The sequence below is a fragment of the Tursiops truncatus genome, chromosome 20 (assembly GCF_011762595.2).
Source record: "Tursiops truncatus isolate mTurTru1 chromosome 20, mTurTru1.mat.Y, whole genome shotgun sequence".
NCBI lineage: Eukaryota > Metazoa > Chordata > Mammalia > Artiodactyla > Delphinidae > Tursiops > Tursiops truncatus.
The window spans coordinates 9,574,308-9,591,080 of record NC_047053.1 but is presented as its reverse complement, the minus strand read 5'-3'; the positions used below and the strand labels follow the sequence as shown (position 1 = coordinate 9,591,080).

General features: G+C 55.6%; 4 protein-coding genes across 6 annotated transcripts; 2 read left to right on the top strand and 2 right to left on the bottom strand.

Moving 5' to 3' along the window:
- The first annotated feature begins 133 nt into the window (after positions 1-133).
- PFN1 (profilin 1) lies at positions 134-3,026 on the top strand. The gene is made up of 3 exons (XM_033847008.2): positions 134-411; positions 1,880-2,072; positions 2,695-3,026. Exons 1-3 carry the CDS (start codon positions 280-282, stop codon positions 2,790-2,792), a joined length of 423 nt encoding a protein of 140 aa, XP_033702899.1. The 5' UTR covers positions 134-279; the 3' UTR covers positions 2,793-3,026.
- A 671-nt stretch (positions 3,027-3,697) lies between these two features.
- On the bottom strand, positions 3,698-7,766 carry RNF167 (ring finger protein 167). Of its 2 annotated transcripts, XM_033846597.2 has the most exons (9): positions 7,630-7,766; positions 7,465-7,545; positions 6,066-6,191; positions 5,873-5,960; positions 5,593-5,683; positions 5,258-5,363; positions 5,012-5,105; positions 4,286-4,366; positions 3,698-4,204 (listed from the first exon to the last, which is right to left on the bottom strand). In XM_033846597.2, exons 1-9 carry the CDS (start codon positions 7,711-7,713, stop codon positions 3,906-3,908), a joined length of 1,050 nt encoding a protein of 349 aa, XP_033702488.1. In that variant the 5' UTR covers positions 7,714-7,766; the 3' UTR covers positions 3,698-3,905. The 2 variants fall into 2 exon arrangements, with proteins under 2 accessions (XP_033702488.1, XP_033702489.1); XM_033846598.2 differs by lacking the exon at positions 6,066-6,191.
- Positions 7,767-7,844: 78 nt separating this feature from the next.
- Positions 7,845-11,503, top strand: SLC25A11 (solute carrier family 25 member 11). Of its 2 annotated transcripts, none has more exons than XM_019926803.3 (8): positions 7,845-8,155; positions 9,405-9,557; positions 9,641-9,847; positions 10,031-10,121; positions 10,203-10,293; positions 10,380-10,479; positions 10,560-10,611; positions 10,748-11,503. In XM_019926803.3, the coding sequence occupies exons 1-8, from the start codon at positions 7,845-7,847 to the stop codon at positions 10,901-10,903; spliced, it is 1,161 nt and encodes a 386-aa protein (XP_019782362.2). In that variant the 3' UTR covers positions 10,904-11,503. The 2 variants fall into 2 exon arrangements, with proteins under 2 accessions (XP_019782362.2, XP_004319541.1); XM_004319493.4 differs by lacking the exon at positions 7,845-8,155 and adding an exon at positions 8,567-8,806.
- A 2,081-nt stretch (positions 11,504-13,584) lies between these two features.
- Positions 13,585-16,054, bottom strand: GP1BA (glycoprotein Ib platelet subunit alpha). The gene is made up of 2 exons (XM_033846596.2): positions 15,708-16,054; positions 13,585-15,477 (listed from the first exon to the last, which is right to left on the bottom strand). Exon 2 carries the CDS (start codon positions 15,469-15,471, stop codon positions 13,645-13,647), a length of 1,827 nt encoding a protein of 608 aa, XP_033702487.1. The 5' UTR covers positions 15,472-15,477; positions 15,708-16,054; the 3' UTR covers positions 13,585-13,644.
- Positions 16,055-16,773: the final 719 nt, after the last annotated feature.

Sequence of the window (16,773 nt, the reverse complement as noted above, 5' to 3'; positions counted from 1 at the left end):
AATTGCACTTGCAAAGTTCGCTATCTGGGCAGGCGAGGAGAGGGAGGGAGGGAATGGGGAGCAGGCCCCGCCCCCACCGCCCTTTGCAAATAAAAATCTAGGGGGTGGGGAGGAGCAGGAAGTGGCGGTGCGAGGGCTGATGCACTGCTAGCAGAGCCGCGGTCCGGACAGCAGCGCGTGCCCCAAGCTCTCCGCCTTCCCCCGCCCGCCAGCCCGAGGCAGCCCGAGCCCAGCCCGTGGCCCCAGCAGCAGCCCCGAGAGCACCCCAGTAGCAGCGCCATGGCCGGCTGGAACGCCTACATCGAAAACCTCATGGCGGACGGGGTGTGTCAGGACGCGGCCATCGTGGGCTATAAGGACTCGCCCTCCGTCTGGGCCGCCGTCCCCGGGAAGACCTTCGTCAACATCACGGTACTGCGAGGCCTGCGCGGAGACTGGCCGGGCTTGCACCCTGAGGGAGGGACTTGGGTAGTGGCGGGCGCGGTCTGGGGAGGGCAGCGAAAGGCCGTGACCCGGTCCTTGCCCTGGAGGTGGCGCGAATGGCGGCTGCACGTGAGCGGGTCCCTCCGTGGCCTCCTGAGTCCTACGCCCCGGGCGGCGGCGCCCAGCCAGCCCGCCGCTCCGCTTTCCGCGACGGGGCGTTACATCCGGGACACAGGGCGGGGAGGGGCGCACCGCCCGGTGCGGCGGCCCACTTCCGCCTCCTCCAGGGTGGGTCGGGCACGCACCGCAATTTCCGCTCGGGACTGTGATTGAGAAGGGACTTGGGGACCCCTGGACCCCCTAGCTCTACTTCCAGCCGCCAGCTCGCGCCCCCTCCACCATTGTTCCTCCTTCTGGGGGAGGGAGCCCCAGTCGCATGGCCTGGGTCCCATGCCCGTCCTCCGTGAGCTCCCTGCCCCTCCCAACTCCGTAAGAGAGGGCTAGGCCGCCACACGACCTCCCCCCACCCCAAGTCGGCACGTTGGACTCAACATGCCTGTGAGGCCAGCCCCGGAAGTCTCCTCGCCCTCCTTTCCCGCCATCCGGCGGGGCCTGGAGCAGGGGAACTTTGTGAGAAGTTCTAGGACAGTATATAAGTGAAGCAATAAGGGACGACTACTGCTGTCCCCATCACCACCTCCTCTGTCCACACTGCCCGGAAGTGGGGAGGGGAGCGGAAGTTCGAAATGGGGGGGAAGGGGATTTCCGGGCGGGAGGGGACCGGATGTGGGGATTTGGGGTGTTAAGGGGGAGGGGGAGATACGTTCCCTGGGGTATCTAGACCCGAGGGCTGGCTTGCCGGGTCTAGTCCCAGGGCCCCTCCAAAAGTTTTTCAACTTTCCCGGAAAGCCCCCAGGCATCTGCTTCCTCATCTTAGAGCATAAATACCTGGATCTAAACTTTAGGTTACTTGGAGACCCAGGCGTCCGGGCCCCTAACAACTCCTGCAGAACCTTTGACCAAATAAGGGCAAAGTTGCTTCGCCTGCTTTGCCCGCCCCCTCCCTTTCCCTCTTCGCTTCTGCTTTTCCTGAAGGAGTTATGAGCATCCAAAGGCTCCCCACTCCATTCCACTTCATTCTCTTAACTGCTTTTTGGCCCCCTTTATTTCCCGGGTTTGCTTTCCTTATTAAACAACATCTAAGCCTTCAGAGGAATATGTTGTCCCTTCTTATTACCGTTCTCTAGGTTTGAAGATCATGATATTTTTGTGTACTAACTTCCAACAGTCCTGAGTCTCTCAAATTTCACGGATGTGTACAAAGCACATAACATACACATCTCCCCCCAAGGGGGTTTAGCTTCCCGGAGAAATGGAAGGCAGGTGGGTCCTTGGAGAAGAAGGTGGGAACCTTGGTGTACTGACTAACTTGATGGGTGCTTGATTCCCCTTCCAGCCAGCTGAGGTTGGTGCCCTGGTTGGCAAAGACCGGTCAAGTTTTTTCGTGAATGGGCTAACGCTTGGGGGCCAGAAATGTTCTGTGATCCGGGACTCACTGATGCAGGAAGGGGAATTTACCATGGATCTTCGTACCAAGAGCACCTCCGGAGCCCCCACCTTCAATATCACTGTCACCCTGACTTCCAAGAGTGAGTTTGAGTCTTACCCTTTCTCTAGCTCCAAAATCTCTAATATACTTCCATCTATTAATTTTTTGGGTTCTTCTGTGTGGATCACCCAGTATGAAGGGACCAGACCAGGTTTCTACTCCCAGCCTGCTGGATGCTGGGACATTGGATTGTCCCTTCAGTTCTCAGTTCCTCATCTTACAATGTAAAGAAGTTGAACTGTATTACCTCTTAAGTTCCTTCTTGCCTTGAGCCTTTTCACATGAGAAACTTCTTATTTTCTTGGAGGAGGTAGGCTGTTAGTCATAAGCCAGCACTTAGCTCTTGTGTTTTGAGCTCTTTTCTTAAAACTTGGAGGTGGCAGGCTCATCCACAGCCGTTTCTAGCCTGAACACAGGAGTCAACACATTGTCCACAAGCCTTTGACCCCTAAATTTTACTGTGTTCCTTTCCAGCCTTTAAGCTTGATTTTCCTCTTTTGAAAAGCCCTATTGTTTCAGGGTGACTGACAGCCTGCCTGTGTGTGGGGGGGTTGGGAGAGATGAGGTTGGGTTACAGCCCCCAGGGCTGGACAGCTGCTGAACAGCTGGCCGGGGGTGGGATTGTGACACCTGGGTCCTAGTCTCCTTTCTCTTTCCTCCAGCGCTAGTCCTGCTGATGGGCAAAGAAGGTATCCACGGTGGTACGATCAACAAGAAATGTCATGAAATGGCCTCCCACCTGCGGCGTTCCCAGTACTGACCTCGTCTGTCACTCCCCACTGCTTTTGCACCCCTCTCCTTCCCACACACACATACACCATTTTTATTTTTTGGGCCATTACCCCACACCCCTTATTGCTGCCAAAACCACATGGGCTGGGGGCCTGGGCTGGATGGACAGACACCCTTCCCCCAACCCATACCCCTCCTGTGTGTGGTTGGAAAACTTTTTTTTTTGGTTTTTTTTCCTGAATAAAAAAGATTATACTGAAAAGGTGCTGTGTGGTTTTAGCCTGGGTGTCAGGATGGAGGACAGCCACTGTGATCTGCCTCCATCCTGGCTTGGGGTCAGAAGCAGCAGAAGGGTTGAGGCACTACAAAGTCTAGGGTTTTGAGCTTGCTTTCATGTCCAGGATTAAAACCTGCTTCAGGCCTACCTGGCCAGGTGGGCCAGCCCTACCTAGGTCCTCAGTGTGCTAACTGAATTGGTGGATAATGGAATAGAGCCATCCAGACCAAGAGAATGGGTCCAGGCCTGCGGGCAAGGCAGAGGCCAGTTGAGTCATCCTCACACGTGGGTGGGGCTCCCCTTCTCAGAGTCACAACAGATACCTATTGGGGCTGCCCTTAAGACTACAGGTTAGGGCTTCCCTGGTGGCGCAGTGGTTGGGAGTCCGCCTGCCGATGCAGGGGACACGGGTTCGTGCCCCGGTCCGGGAGGGTCCCACATGCCACAGAGCGGCTGGGCCCGTGAGCCATGGTCACTGAGCCTGCGCTCCGCAACGGGAGAGGCCACAACAGCGAGAGGCTGGCATACGGCAAAAAAAGAAAAAACAAAAAACTACAGGTTAGCCTCCCAGCACTCCCTTGCCCATGTATGGCAGAAAGGGGCAATACCCCAAAAGGATAAGAAGTTTACCTGTGTGAGAATGATCTCACCCTTAGTCCACAAAAACAATTTTATTAACCCAATAAATGAAAACCCCATCCCTTTGTACCCCCAACCTCTTCAAGAGGATAGAGTTGGGTAAGGGAGAAACCTGGGGTGGAAACGACTCCTATCCCTCGTCTCCTATCCCTCAGCGTAGAAGACAGTAGAGAGGAAGAGGAGCTGTGCAAATAGGTCATCAGAGATGGAGGAGAAAGGGGACTACTAGACCAGGATGGCAGCTGCAGAGGTAGAGGGTGAGGGATCTGTGGAAGACCCAGGAAGGACTAGGGGAGCTGGGGCTAGAGAACCAAAGGAGGTGGGAGGGGTGGGGGTGCAGCCCAGAAGTGGGGTCCGTTCGGAAGCAGGGTGGTCCCTTGGCTCCCCTTCCTCGTCACCCTCTTGCCCCTGGGTTTCTTCCTCCTGCTCCTCATCCCCAGGACCCCGATGGACAGGCTGCTTGCAGATGGGGCAGGTCTTCCGGGTCTGAGTGAGCCAGGGGTCCACACAGCGGATGTGATAAGCTGCCAAGAGGAATGAGGTGAAGCGCGTGGTGCCTGCTGGTGGCAGGGGGGGGGGGGCAGCACAAGAAGTGAGGGCCTCACCGTGAGCACAGGGGAGCACCCTCAGCTTGTCCCCATCCTCATATTCATCCAGGCAGATGGCACACACATCATACTGGTCTCCTGGTGGAAGAAGAAAGGAGTTCTTTTACTGAGCCATCCTGGACCAGGGCCCACAAGAACTCACTGTGAGAGGCCTGTGGTGGAGCTAAACTCTGCAAAAGTTATTTTCTCTGGTTCTACAGAGCCAGTGGAAGAGCTGAGACGAGCAGGGTAGAACGTGAGGAATCCGGGGTTAGAACAAATAAAAAGAAACAGAGGTAAGAAGGGAAGTGGTTTTTTTGGGGGAGGTGTGAGGCTGGAGAGAGAGGGGGTGGGAGGAGCAGAAATGGGGCAGCGCTTCTGCCATAGCCTTATATGGGCACTGGAGCCTCCAGTGCCTAAGACCCAGCCCCTCCTTACCTGTGTCTGCCTTCTCTGGCGGAATCTTCCCCACTCCTTCCATTTTTCTGCTTTCTCCACCTTCTCTCTTATGAGCAAGGTCCTCCACCCCCCTCCAACCCCAACTATTACATTTAATCATTTTTGCTTTCCATTTCCTGCTCTAATCCTGTCCTGTCCTCATTTTACGTATGCGTAAAAAGAGGAGCAAAGGTGGTATCTCAAGCTGACACCTCCCTGCCATCTCTGCTTCTTTTCTCCTGGGCTCCAGCTCCTTCAGAACCAGGGAAATAGTGGGAAAGGTCTGCTCTCCTCCACCCTCCTCACCCTTCTGATAGTCATGTGTAGGAATCTGTTTCAGTTGCTCTTTGGTCAGTCGATTCCTCTGGAGCCGTTTCCTGTGCTGGATACAACGAACTATCTGGTGAAAGCGGGGGGGGGGGGGGGTGGATGGATCAGTCTCAGAGAACAAATCTGGACAATCCCATACAAACCAGCCCTATCTTGCAACCCCAGAGCCAGTCTGGCTTTAAAGGCCTCAGCTCTTCCCGTCTTGGTCCCTGAACTACTCACCATCACTGCTCCCATGGCCAAAACCAGCAGTCCCACGATCCCTGTGAAAGGGATGAGGTAATAGCCCAAGGGGAAGCTATTGTCTGGGACCAGAAGCACCCGAGCCCTGGGAAAAGGAAGACGAATATCAGAGGGGCAGGAAAGGCAAAGGGACAAAGGAAGAGGGACAAAGTAACTGGCTCTGGACAGGGCCCACGGAGGGGGAAGGGGATGGGAAGAAAGTACCAAGAGGCAGAGCATGATGGGCCTGAGGCTGGATGGTTGGGACACGGGCTTGGACTCCAGGTTGGCATGGAAGTGCTGAAGGAAGAGTGGGAAGGAGGGACACGTCCTACCCCTTCTCGTAGACAAAGAGGGCACGCAGGTACTCGGAGCTTCTCTCCCCAATAAACACAGACGGGATCCAGATCTGCTGCTGGATTTCCTCTGCAGGGATTAGGGCATTACACTGGGGACCCAACCTTCCACATGAATCCTTTGGTAACTCTGGCATTTGACTCTCTTGCCCCATTCCACCTAAAGGACTGATTTCTTTTCCCTAAGGCTTCAGCCCTCCCGCCATCTCTCAGTCTAAGCTCTACTGAAAACCCAGCTGTCCAGATCCTCCAACCTTACCACTATTCCACACCATATTCAGAAGTTCATTGGAATTCACATTGTGTACCACAGCTGCACCATACCCAGCCTTCTGAGCATTTAGGACCTAGGGAGACAAGGCAGATAAGGAGCCATCATGGGCCTTGCCACCTTTCATTCCTGGTGCCTTTTTTACCCTCAGCCTCCCAGCTCCCACTCCACATTCAGCAACCTTGAGGTCAAAGTTGCAGTCGAATCTTCGAAGCAGTGCAATAAAGACTGACCCGTTGACCGGGGCTGGGGGTGGTGGGGCAATGGGACTGCAGGCATTGTCTGGGTGAGCCTCCACAAGGAAGCCCTGGAGAAGAGAAGCAAACAACAGCTGGATTTCATCTCCCTAGGTGCTGCTCCCCACAGGTCCCACCAAGCACAATGGCCCCCACAGGTCAGTGGGGTCTGAGCCCACTGGGGTCTGAGCTCATTCCTGGGGTCTGAGCATCCCACCAAAGTCGGACATCTACCTCTTCTCTTAGCCTCCTGAAGATGCAATCACATCAAACAACATCCCTTTCCCACACCCTCCATCATCCCTCTCCCTTTCCCAGATGAGCTAATATATACTCCACATTCCTAGCTAATTGTTTTGCCTTCCAGTTTCCCACTGATTGTAATTCAATTCTCCATTCATCCACGTCACTTTCTCAAGTTGTTTCACATTCCCTGCTCTAATACGTACTCTTAGGGAACATATTCCCCTGTTTAAAAAAAACACAAGACCAAACACAAATGGAGTTACTTGTGCTGACTCCCATGTCACCAAACTCAATACTTAATTATAATTTTAGCCTCCCCCAGGAATGGAATCTTAAACCACTGTATCTGGAATTACTTGGTCAGCACTAGTGAGGTAATCTGCCTGGTAGACCCCTGCAGTCCCCTAAAGAAAGGAGATCTTTGCTACTAGCAAAGACAATCAAATCTTTGCTAGTATAACTTCCTTGCCCAACCCCCTTCTGGCTATAAGTCTTTCATTTTGTATAGTTTTCAGAGATCCTTTCTATCTGCTAGGTGGAATGCTGCCTGATTCATGGGTCATTAAATAAAAGCCAGTAAGAGCTTTGAAATTTACTCAGTTGAATTTTTTTTAACACCTCCTTTAATTTTCCAATTACTCATCTCACAAACAACTATACTGATATCTATGGCCCAACTGAGTTCTTGCTATGTGGCAGTCTTTGTGAAAAACTACTACAAAACTGCTTATCTAATTCTCACAATAATACATCTGATAACTTCTATTATTATCCCATTTTACAGTAAAACAAACAAAGGCTCAGGTAATTTGCCCAAGGTCATAAAACCAGTAACTGGCTCTAGAGACCCTATTGATAGGCACCACTCGTCCTGCCTTTTATCTTAGTCCATTTTCAGTCTCCCTTCTAAGGCTCAGAGTTCTAGAAGTAGACTTTGTATTCTCCCTTCAGATTCTGGATTCCACCACACTAGATGTGTTCTTGCACTTAGTTCCTAACTTGACTCTCTTCCTACCTCCAGCTTCCCCCAAGAAAGGCTCCTCAACCCCTACCCAGCAGGGAGAATTCAGGGAAACAGGAAAGAGGGAAGAAAATCACCTGAAGTCCCTCCTGGCTCAAGGCAGCCCCAAAGAGAGCTGGGAGGTCTGCAAAGTCCATGCTGGCATTGTGGTCCGAGATCTGCGGACAAAAGAGTCCATGTTTGTCCTTCAGCCTGCAACCTCTCCCTTCAGCGCCCTTCCCCTAACGTCCCCTCAGACTCACCGCTCGAATGAGCCCCCGGGTGGGGGCCGCTCCCCACAGCACAGTGGCCACAACCACAGGAAGCGGGAAGGCCGCAGGGTGCATGGCAGCAGGAGGGGAGAGGCGGAGGAGGCCGCGTCCCGATAACAGGAGCAGAAACGGAGTTCTGCGCCCTCTCTTGCCCTCCTTCGGGATCCCAGGGGTCCAACCACCCCCAGGTCCCACTTCCCAGCTACATGGGGGCGCGGGGAAGGACCCCCGACTCGGGGATTGAGACAGCCAACCCGTTTAATGGAGCTGGGAGGGAGACACCAAAAATATCCCTTTCTGGTACAGGAATAATACGGGGAAAGGGAACGGAGGCAAGCACAGGTAACAGAAAAACTTCTGGAAGGGTGGGGGAGCTCAAGGAGGTGGGACTTCCGGCCAGGTGGGCCGTCTTTCCAGCCCCTGGAAGAGGATTTCCGGCAAAGACAGTCAGGCCGCTTCCAGCAATGGACGCTCAAGACGAAGGACTTCCGGTCCTAAAAGGCCGATTAAAAGAAAGGTTAGAGGTGGAGAGAGTGCCTGTGGAGATGAAAGGAGCACCGAGGCCCCAGAAGACGACTTAGTCGCTTCTCCGCGCTAGTGCCCGGGATCCCTCAGCTGCCCGGTTTACAAACCTCTCTTCCTCTCTCTGGCCGCCGCCGCACCTTCAAGTCTCGCGAGACACTCCCTCCCACCTGCTGACAGCTTCCTGTATCTATCGCGAGAAACCGCCTAACTCTGGCTAGTCTAACTCACTCGATCTCGCGAGATCTTCAAATACCCTCCTCTCGATTTTCCCGCGACTCCAATTCGATAAAAATTGCACCTATGCTCTTGCTGCCTAAATAGCTGCACCCCGTCCCCTCACCCATTCTTGAAGCTCCTCCTTCAGCTCCGCCTTACTCCCGGACGCCTTTGCGCTCGCGCCTGCGCCTGCGCCAACTTCCAGCTGGCGCTGGCCCTGAGCGCCGGGGCGTGCGCGCGCGCCCTCGCCCCTGTTGCGCGCGCGGTGTCACCTTGGGCGCGAGAGGGGCCGCGCGCGCACGGGTCCGGGAGCCGAGGGCCATTGAGTGGCGATGGCGGCGACGGCGAGTCCCGGGGCTAGTGGGGTGAACGGGAAGCCCCGTACCTCCCCTAAGTCCGTCAAGTTCCTGTTTGGGGGCCTGGCCGGGTAAGCTCAGGCCCCAGGGATGGGACAGGAGGAGGCAGGGACGGGTGCCAGGAACCGGGCCCTGTTCTTTGGGTGTGTTGCAGTGAACCGAGGTGACACGGGGTCATTGCTGTCCCCATCGTATTACGAGGTCCTTGATGGGCTGCTAGGATCTTTTCACCCATCGCAGGGCCCCTTCTGGGCTGCATACACGGCCCCCACCGGGCCACCAGAGTTTCCCAACCCATTGCTTGGCTCTGCGGGGCTGTTTGGGGTTTCAGGTCATTGCATGGCTCCTGCTGGACTACGTGGAGTCCCAGGTCATGAATGCCCACCTCTCCTCCTTGGGTCGGACTGCATGCAATCTCTCGGTCACTGCTTGACACCCTGGGAGCTGCATGGAACACTCATTGCATGGCACCTACTGGACCCCTGGACTTTTCAGACCCATTGCTCTTGGTACACGCAGAGACTCTTGTACACATGCCCACCAGCCTCCTGAACATGTAGTCAATCGCATGGCAGGCCCTGCCCTTTGTGATCTCTTGTTGCCGGGCTCCAGGGGGCTTTGGTAGATCTGGGACACCTAGCTCTTGACTCCACCCCTGTCTTCCCCCAGGATGGGAGCTACAGTTTTTGTGCAGCCCCTGGACCTAGTGAAGAACCGGATGCAGCTGAGTGGGGAAGGAGCCAAGACACGAGAGTACAAAACCAGCTTCCATGCTCTCACCAGCATTCTGAGGGCAGAAGGGCTGAGGGGCATTTACACCGGGTACTGGGGCCAAAGGATGGGGGTAGCGTGTGGGTTGACAGCTCTAGACTTTGGCTTGATGCACTGACTCCTTCGCTCCCCAGGCTGTCAGCTGGCCTGCTGCGCCAGGCCACCTATACCACTACTCGCCTTGGTATCTATACTGTGCTATTTGAGCGCCTGACTGGGGCTGATGGTACACCCCCTGGCTTTCTGCTGAAGGCCCTGATTGGCATGACTGCAGGTGCAACTGGTGCCTTTGTGGGAACACCAGCTGAGGTGGCTCTTATCCGCATGACCGCTGACGGCCGGTGAGTTCCAGGTCTGAGCCTGTCCCCAGCCCCATTCCCTGGAATCTAGAATGAAAGAACTGATTTCTTATTCTAGATGAGCACAGCATTCACCTGTTCACAGCATGCTGGCCTCCATTTCTTTGCTCCTGTGGGAGCAGGGTGGTCTATCCCAAACTTGGCCTCTCCCTACCTTCCCACCAGGCTTCCAGCTGACCAGCGCCGTGGCTACAAAAACGTGTTTAATGCCCTGATTCGAATTGCCCGGGAAGAGGGCGTCCCTACACTATGGAGGGTGAGTGAAGGGGCTGGAGACTGGGGATGTGGGGTCAGGTCTTGGGCATTTCTGACTTCTCCCCCATCCCCCCCACCCCAGGGCTGCATCCCTACCATGGCTCGGGCCGTCGTCGTCAATGCTGCCCAGCTCGCCTCCTACTCCCAGTCCAAGCAGTTTTTACTGGACTCAGGTGAGACCCAGAGCTGGGGCCTCAGCTCCCAGCCTAGCCTGGGCCAGCTCTGAGCTGACTGCCACCCCCTGCTCTGCCTCCTCCAGGCTACTTCTCTGACAACATCCTGTGCCACTTCTGTGCCAGCATGATCAGTGGCCTGGTCACCACTGCTGCCTCTATGCCTGTGGACATTGTCAAGACCCGGTGAGTATGCAGACCTGGGCCTGGAGAAGGACGGGAGAGCCCTCTTTATGTCTCTCATGCCCCTGCCTCCTCTCCTTCAGGATCCAGAACATGCGAATGATTGACGGGAAGCCGGAATACAAGAACGGGCTGGTGAGGAAGAAGGGCTAGGGGCTTGGGCTGCCGGATTGGATGCCCTGGGAGTGGGGGTGGGGGATAGCTGGGTAAGAGGAAGAGGGTCCCAGAGGCCAGGTCCCAACCTCAGTGCCGTGCCTGCCTGGCTGTCTAGGATGTGCTGGTGAAGGTCGTCCGCTACGAGGGCTTCTTCAGTCTGTGGAAGGGCTTTACACCATACTATGCCCGCCTGGGTCCCCACACTGTCCTCACTTTCATCTTCTTGGAGCAGATGAACAAGGCCTACAAGCGTCTCTTCCTCAGTGGCTGAGGCGAGCGAGGGGCCTGGAGCTGCTGTGCCGGGGCTCCCACTCGCCCGCTGCTCCTACAGTCAGTGTGCCCCCCGGGGGACCTAGACTCTGCTGCCCTGGGCCCCGCTATTTATTTTCCCTCCACAGTATGGTTCCCTCCTCTGTGATAAGGGACTTGTGGTCTGTCCTGTCCCTGCTCCAGCTCGCCCTCCTTGCCCTAATCATCATGATCTCTCTGTCCCTGCCTGTGCCCTGCACAGAGGTGGGAAGCTCCCTGCAGATTCCTGGTCTCCTCTTGGGTATTAGTTTCAGGACACATAGTACAGCAGAAGGCCCCCCCTTCTCAGTGGGGAAACCAAGGCAGAGCTGAGGGGACAGGAGAGAGCCGAAGCTGTCAAGATGATCAAAGGTCTGCAGTGGGAGGACATGGCCCTTCCTTCCTCCACCTCACTGAGGACGTAATCAATAAATTGGATTGATGACACCACCCCCAAATCTGGAGAGCTGTGGGCACAGGAGGGGGAGGAGACTGGACAAAGAAGCGGATGCCCCTGGAGAACAGGAACTGGAGTTTTTAAAAAAAGTTATTAAAGAAAAAGTACCCGCTGTTTTTATGCAAATGTTATGTAAGTCAGTCGTGTTGCAGCAGCTGAAGGGTGAGAAAAACCCAAGCTCCAGGCCCTGTGTGTTGCTTCCTAGCCCCTCGTTCAAGAATACAACAGACGCCCAGGTCATCTCATGTAATCCCCAGGAAAAATCTCTGGGGTCTGGTGACTGTTTCTGCAGCCTGAAGAGGGAGGGAATAGAGTCTGAGAGGGGAAAGCTGACCTGTCGGGGGCAGAGTGGGCATGGAGCCGGGCCCCCAGAGCCTGGAGGCTTGATGTGGGCTGTACGCTGGGGAGAGTGACTGCCTTCTCCATTTCTTTAGGAGATGTGTGACTCCCAGGCCCTGCCCTCATGGAGCTTAGGAACCTCTTGGGGCATAAAAGGGCATAGGAAGGTCAATTGGAAGGAGGGCTGGGCGGCACGAGGCCTGAAGGTTTCTCCTGAGCCAGGACAGGGGACAGGCAGGCCAGGGGACAGGCAGACGGCAGGTGGGAACTGTCACCTTGGCAGAACCTCGTCAGTAGAAGTTGAGCTCAGCAGCCTGGCGGTGCAGCCGGGCCCTCCCACCTCTGCCTCTTTTCTTACCCTCTCCATGCACATGCTGGCCTGGGCCACAGGGGCCGCTTTGAGACACTTGAAGCCTGGACCTTGTCCTTAAGGAGTGCCAAGTCCAGACGGGAGGATGACACAGGGAAACTGGGAGTCAGCAACAGACCGCTGCAGGGGGATGTGGGGCACCCGGGCCAGCCTGGGCGAGGGGAGACAGTGCACAGTACCCGACTGGCCAGGGAAGTGGGGCGGGGCAGCACTCCTGGCCCACTGAGAGCAAAGGCTTAGAGGAGAAACGCGGGGGAGCAGGTGATCTCTGCAAAGTTTGTAATAGCTGGAGCACAGGCTGTGAAGTGTCTGCTGTGGGAGGGGAAGCTGCACTGTTAGGTGGGTTGGTGCACGGAAATCCTCGATCGCCAAGCTCAGGAGTTGTCCTCTATCGGAAATAGTTCAGAGCAGGAGAAAGATGCGGTCAGGGTTTCAGGTTAGGAGGATTCTTCCTGCACCATCTGGAGGAAGGGGTCTCCATGGAGCCAGAAAGGCTCAGCCCTCACTCCCATTCTCTGGGCCCTAAGTGCTGGCTTGGGCTGGAGGCAGGAGAGAAAGCTCTGCCCAACGCGGTCAGGTGAATGGCAGAATTCATGGCACCAGGGGAGAGAACTGGGCTCCATCTGCCTTCCTCCTGGCTTGACAGCAGGAAACTGAGAGTAGTTCAGTAAAACCCACCAAGATGGTACTCACTGCCAGGCCCTCCCCTCCCCTGTCCTGCTGCCCTGGGCAAAGCAGGAGAGCTGCGTTTCTGAGGCCACAGGTGCCAGGAGGCACCCACCTGTCCTAGTACTGCAGGTTGCAGGCAGATAGCCTCAGTAGTACCACTGAGCTCCCAGGAAACTTCTGGATCTTGAGCTGGAACTTGCTTGTGGTTGGCCTGGTGGGTGGTTACCCTTGGAGGAGGGAAAAGGCGGCCCAGGCAGGGGAAGTGCAGGCCAAGACTAGAGCTTTTGGGGGTGAGCAGTGCAACTAGGGTGGGGCAGCTGGGGCCTTGGGAATGCTGGTGACGGTGCCCCAGCCTCGTTTCCCTCTCCAAAAGAACGAACATTCTATTTTTAAATTATTTTTATGATACAAATAATATATGATGGTGGAAAACCAGAAAATGCTAAGCAGAGAAATAGAAAATAAAACCACCCATATTTATACCACCCAGAGACAATCAGGGCTCACATCGTGACATCTCTTCCCAAGTTTCCTTCAATACACGGATACATGTGAGAACTGTGCTATATTCTGTTTGTTGTTTGCTTTTTCCTAAAACTTCCCCAAAGTGATGGTAATAACCTAGTGTAGTGGTCTGGGAACCCCGCCGTCCATGCAGCATTAGGAGCTCTCTTTGTTCTGTGACCCACCCAACTTCTCCATCTCACTACCTCTCCAGATATGCTGGGTCTGGGATTGTGTGCCCGGGGTGTGCAGAGGAGGCTCCTGACAAAGAAGCAGTAACGAAGCCCTCCCCCGACCCTCTACTCTGTACCCACCCGCCCCCAGCTAGATCCCAATAGGAAAGCCCATCAGAGTCTCTCTCGAGGTCCCCAAACCACCCCCCCCCTCAGAGGCTGTGGCCAGAGTACCTAACAGCCACTGTCCCCAGCAGGTCCTGGCCACGACCCATGCTCAGGGCTGAGGGCCGCCGTCCTGCCAGCAGAGGCCCCACACGGCCATTAGGCCGCACCCACAGGAAGAGGCTAGAGCGGAAAGTGGGGAGCGAGCCTTGGAGGAAAAGCAGGCAGGCCCGGGCCACTGTCACTTGCCTTCCCCTCTGCAGCTCTAGATGCGAGGTGTGTGTGACTGTGGCCAGGGCCTGTGGTTTCACGTGCTGGACCCAGAACAGCAGCAGGATGAGGACCACAGAGGCAAACAGGAGCCAGAGGAGACCCAAGATATAGAAGCCCAGGAAGAGGCAGCAAAAGTCAGAGTTGAGAAAAGGGTCGTTTCTGGAACTCTCCACATTCCACTGAGCCACCCCCTGGGCCTTCAGGAGGTTGACAAATTCAGAGATGGTGGCTGTGGTGGATTCTAAGATAGTGGGAAGTGAAGTGGGTTCAGTGGAGGTTAAGGATACGGTGGGTTCTGAGGTCTTGCTTGTGGGCTCTGGGGTGCTTGGGGCTGTGGGCTCTGGGGTGCTCGGGGCTCTGGGCTCTGGGGTGCTCGGGGCTCTGGGCTCTGGGGTGCTCGGGGCTCTGGGCTCTGGGGTGCTCGGGGCTGTGGGCTCTGGGGTGCTCGGGGCTCTGGGCTCTGGGGTGCTCGGGCTTGTGGGCTCTGGGGTGCTTGGGCTTGTGGGCTCTGGGGTGGGTTTTAGAGTTTTGGAGAATGTGATGGGTCCTGTAGAAATTCGGAACGTGGTCTGTTCCTTAGTTGGAGGCAAGGAGGACACTTGGGGGCCTAGCGGAGCAGTCGGCAGTGAGTAAAGCAGGCCCCAGTGGGTGGTGTGGGCACTGGTGTGGGTAGAGAAGCTGCCCGCAGCCCTTGTGGTAGGCACCTTGTCATCCTCTTCGTAGACATCGTAGTCTATGCTGTCCCTGTCGCCAGGGGTGTGGCAGCCCTCCCCTGAGTAGGTGTAGACAAACGTGTTGGGCAAATTGACACACCCCACGCTCGTCACGTTGGGGGTCATGGCCTTGGCGTCCACACCCTCCTTCCATATGTACACGTTGTTGGCATTGTCCTGCAGCCAGTGGCTGAAATAGAGGATCCCGCAGTCACAGAACCAGGTGTTGTCGTGGAAAAAAGCAAAAGGCAGGAGGAGGTCCCCAAAGAAGCCCTTTGGTATCGTGCGCAGCAAGTTCCGCTGGAGGTAGAGGGTGTCAAGTTCCTCCAACCCATCCAGGAACCCAGGGGGCAGCTCACTCAACCCGTTTTCAGCCAGGTTGAGCTTCTTCAGCTTGGGCGTGGGCTGCAGGAGCCCGGGGGGCAGAGTCTTCAGCTTGTTGCCACGCAAGTAGAGCTCATGGAGGTGGCTCAGGCCATCCAGGGCATCAGGAGACAATGAGGCCAGCTCGTTGAAGGAGACGTCCAGGGTATAGAGTGCTGGCAGCGCCCGTCCCAACAAGGGCAGGCTTCTCAGCGTATTGTGGGATATAATCAGGGTCTCCAGCCGGGGCAGTGTCGCGTCAGTCTGCAGGCTGGTCAGCTGGCTCTTCTCCAGGTGCAGCTGAGTGAGGTGAGTCAGACTCACCATGGACACCGTGGAGAAGGTGCCCAGGGGGTTCCCACCCAGGCGGAGGATGTTGGTTTCTGCTTGCAGATCTGGAGGTGGCGCCTTCAGCCCCTTATTTTCACAGTTCATTTCCACCTCGCTGGCCACTTTGCTGATGCCACAGATGGGGTGGGAGTGCGAAGGGCTTGGCAGCAGGAGCAGCAAGAGGAAGAGAGGCATGGGGACCTGTGGGCAAGGGGGGCTTGAGAGTGGGCACCCCTCCGCCCCCCGGCAGTATTCCTCCAGGCCCTAGCCCCCACTGCAGCCTCCAGGATCCCTTCCAGAAACTCAGCTCCCACACCTCCCCCCTTCCACTCCCTTCTCCTCCCCTTGCCCCCCGAAGCCTAAACTGCTAGCTCCAGGTCCTTGGCTGGTATCCGTCCCTCAGGCCCCCTCCTCCCCCGGCCCCAGCTTACGGGCCAGCAGAAAGACCTCCGGAGCCACAGAGCTTCTTCCAGGGTGTGACTTGGGCCTTCTCTCTTCCAGCTCCAGGGAGGGCCTGGTCAGCGGCAGGAAGGGGGTGGAGATGGGGAGGAAATGCCAGCCTGATAGGGGCTCCTGGGACCCGGGGAACGGTCTCGCTCCCGGACACAGGCCTTTATCACCTCCTTCCACAACTTTCCCCAAGCCCTCCTTTTGGTCCTGCTCTTGCCTACTGTCCTCCTACACCAGGAGATTGGGGGTGGACTCCAGCCACCACTCTCTTCCAGCTTTTAAAAAAACCTCTCCAGCTGCCCTTGTCATTTCCGCTTCACAGCTGCATTCTTTTTTTTTCTTTTTTTTCTTTGTTTTGGCCACACCACACAGCATGCGGGATCTTCCCCGAACTCGTGCCCTCTGCATTGGGAGTGCAGTCTTAACCACTGGACCGCCAGGGAAGTCCCACAGCGGCATTCTTCGAACTGCCTAACTTTTACCCTCGCCTCCCCCTCCCTCCTCATCCCACTCTAGGCTGTTTCTCCCCCACCCCCACTCCATGGACTCAGTTCTTACCATGGTCGCCATTGACCCCCAAGCCTCTCCATCCACTGGGCACTCCTCCACCTGATCTTGTTTTCCGAAGCCTGAACACCTGTGGCCACTCCCACTTTGGGACTCATGACAGTAATTTTTTCCTTTTTTAGGTTTTTCTTTTTAAATTTATTTTTAAGCTTATTTTTTATTGAAGTATAGTTGATTTACAATGTTGTGTTCATTTCTGCTGTTACCGCAAAGTGACTCAGTTATACACATATACACATTCTTTTTCATGTTCTTTCCATTATGGTTTATCCCAGGGTGTTGAATACAGTTCCTTCTGCTACACAGTAGGACCCTGTTGTTTATCTGAGAGTAAGTTTTTCTTGGTTTTCCTCTTGCCTCTCTGGCTGACCCTTCTCAATGTCCTTTGTGGATTCTTCTTCCCCTGCCCTTCATGAAAAATTAACATGCCCCCAGAATTCGGTCTTTGGCCCTCCTCTTCTCTTATGCTGCACGAACACC

What these genes read in the sequence shown, in the direction of transcription:
- PFN1 (XM_033847008.2), top strand. Translation starts at nt 280, where the DNA reads ATGGCCGGCTGGAACGCCTACATCGAAAACCTCATGGCGGACGGGGTG. An exon ending in AGACCTTCGTCAACATCACG is followed by an intron (nt 412 to 1,879) that starts GTACTGCGAGGC and finishes TTCCCCTTCCAG; the next exon opens with CCAGCTGAGGTTGGTGCCCT. An exon ending in TGTCACCCTGACTTCCAAGA is followed by an intron (nt 2,073 to 2,694) that starts GTGAGTTTGAGT and finishes TCTTTCCTCCAG; the next exon opens with CGCTAGTCCTGCTGATGGGC.
- RNF167 (XM_033846597.2), bottom strand. Translation starts at nt 7,713, where the DNA reads ATGCACCCTGCGGCCTTCCCGCTTCCTGTGGTTGTGGCCACTGTGCTG. An exon ending in TGAGCCAGGAGGGACTTCAG is followed by an intron (nt 6,192 to 7,464) that starts GTGATTTTCTTC and finishes TCTCTTCTCCAG; the next exon opens with GGCTTCCTTGTGGAGGCTCA. An exon ending in GGTGCTCCCCTGTGCTCACG is followed by an intron (nt 4,205 to 4,285) that starts GTGAGGCCCTCA and finishes TCCTCTTGGCAG; the next exon opens with CTTATCACATCCGCTGTGTG.
- SLC25A11 (XM_019926803.3), top strand. Translation starts at nt 7,845, where the DNA reads ATGGGGGCGCGGGGAAGGACCCCCGACTCGGGGATTGAGACAGCCAAC. An exon ending in GCGTCCCTACACTATGGAGG is followed by an intron (nt 10,122 to 10,202) that starts GTGAGTGAAGGG and finishes CCCCCACCCCAG; the next exon opens with GGCTGCATCCCTACCATGGC. An exon ending in GTGGACATTGTCAAGACCCG is followed by an intron (nt 10,480 to 10,559) that starts GTGAGTATGCAG and finishes CCTCTCCTTCAG; the next exon opens with GATCCAGAACATGCGAATGA.
- GP1BA (XM_033846596.2), bottom strand. Translation starts at nt 15,471, where the DNA reads ATGCCTCTCTTCCTCTTGCTGCTCCTGCTGCCAAGCCCTTCGCACTCC.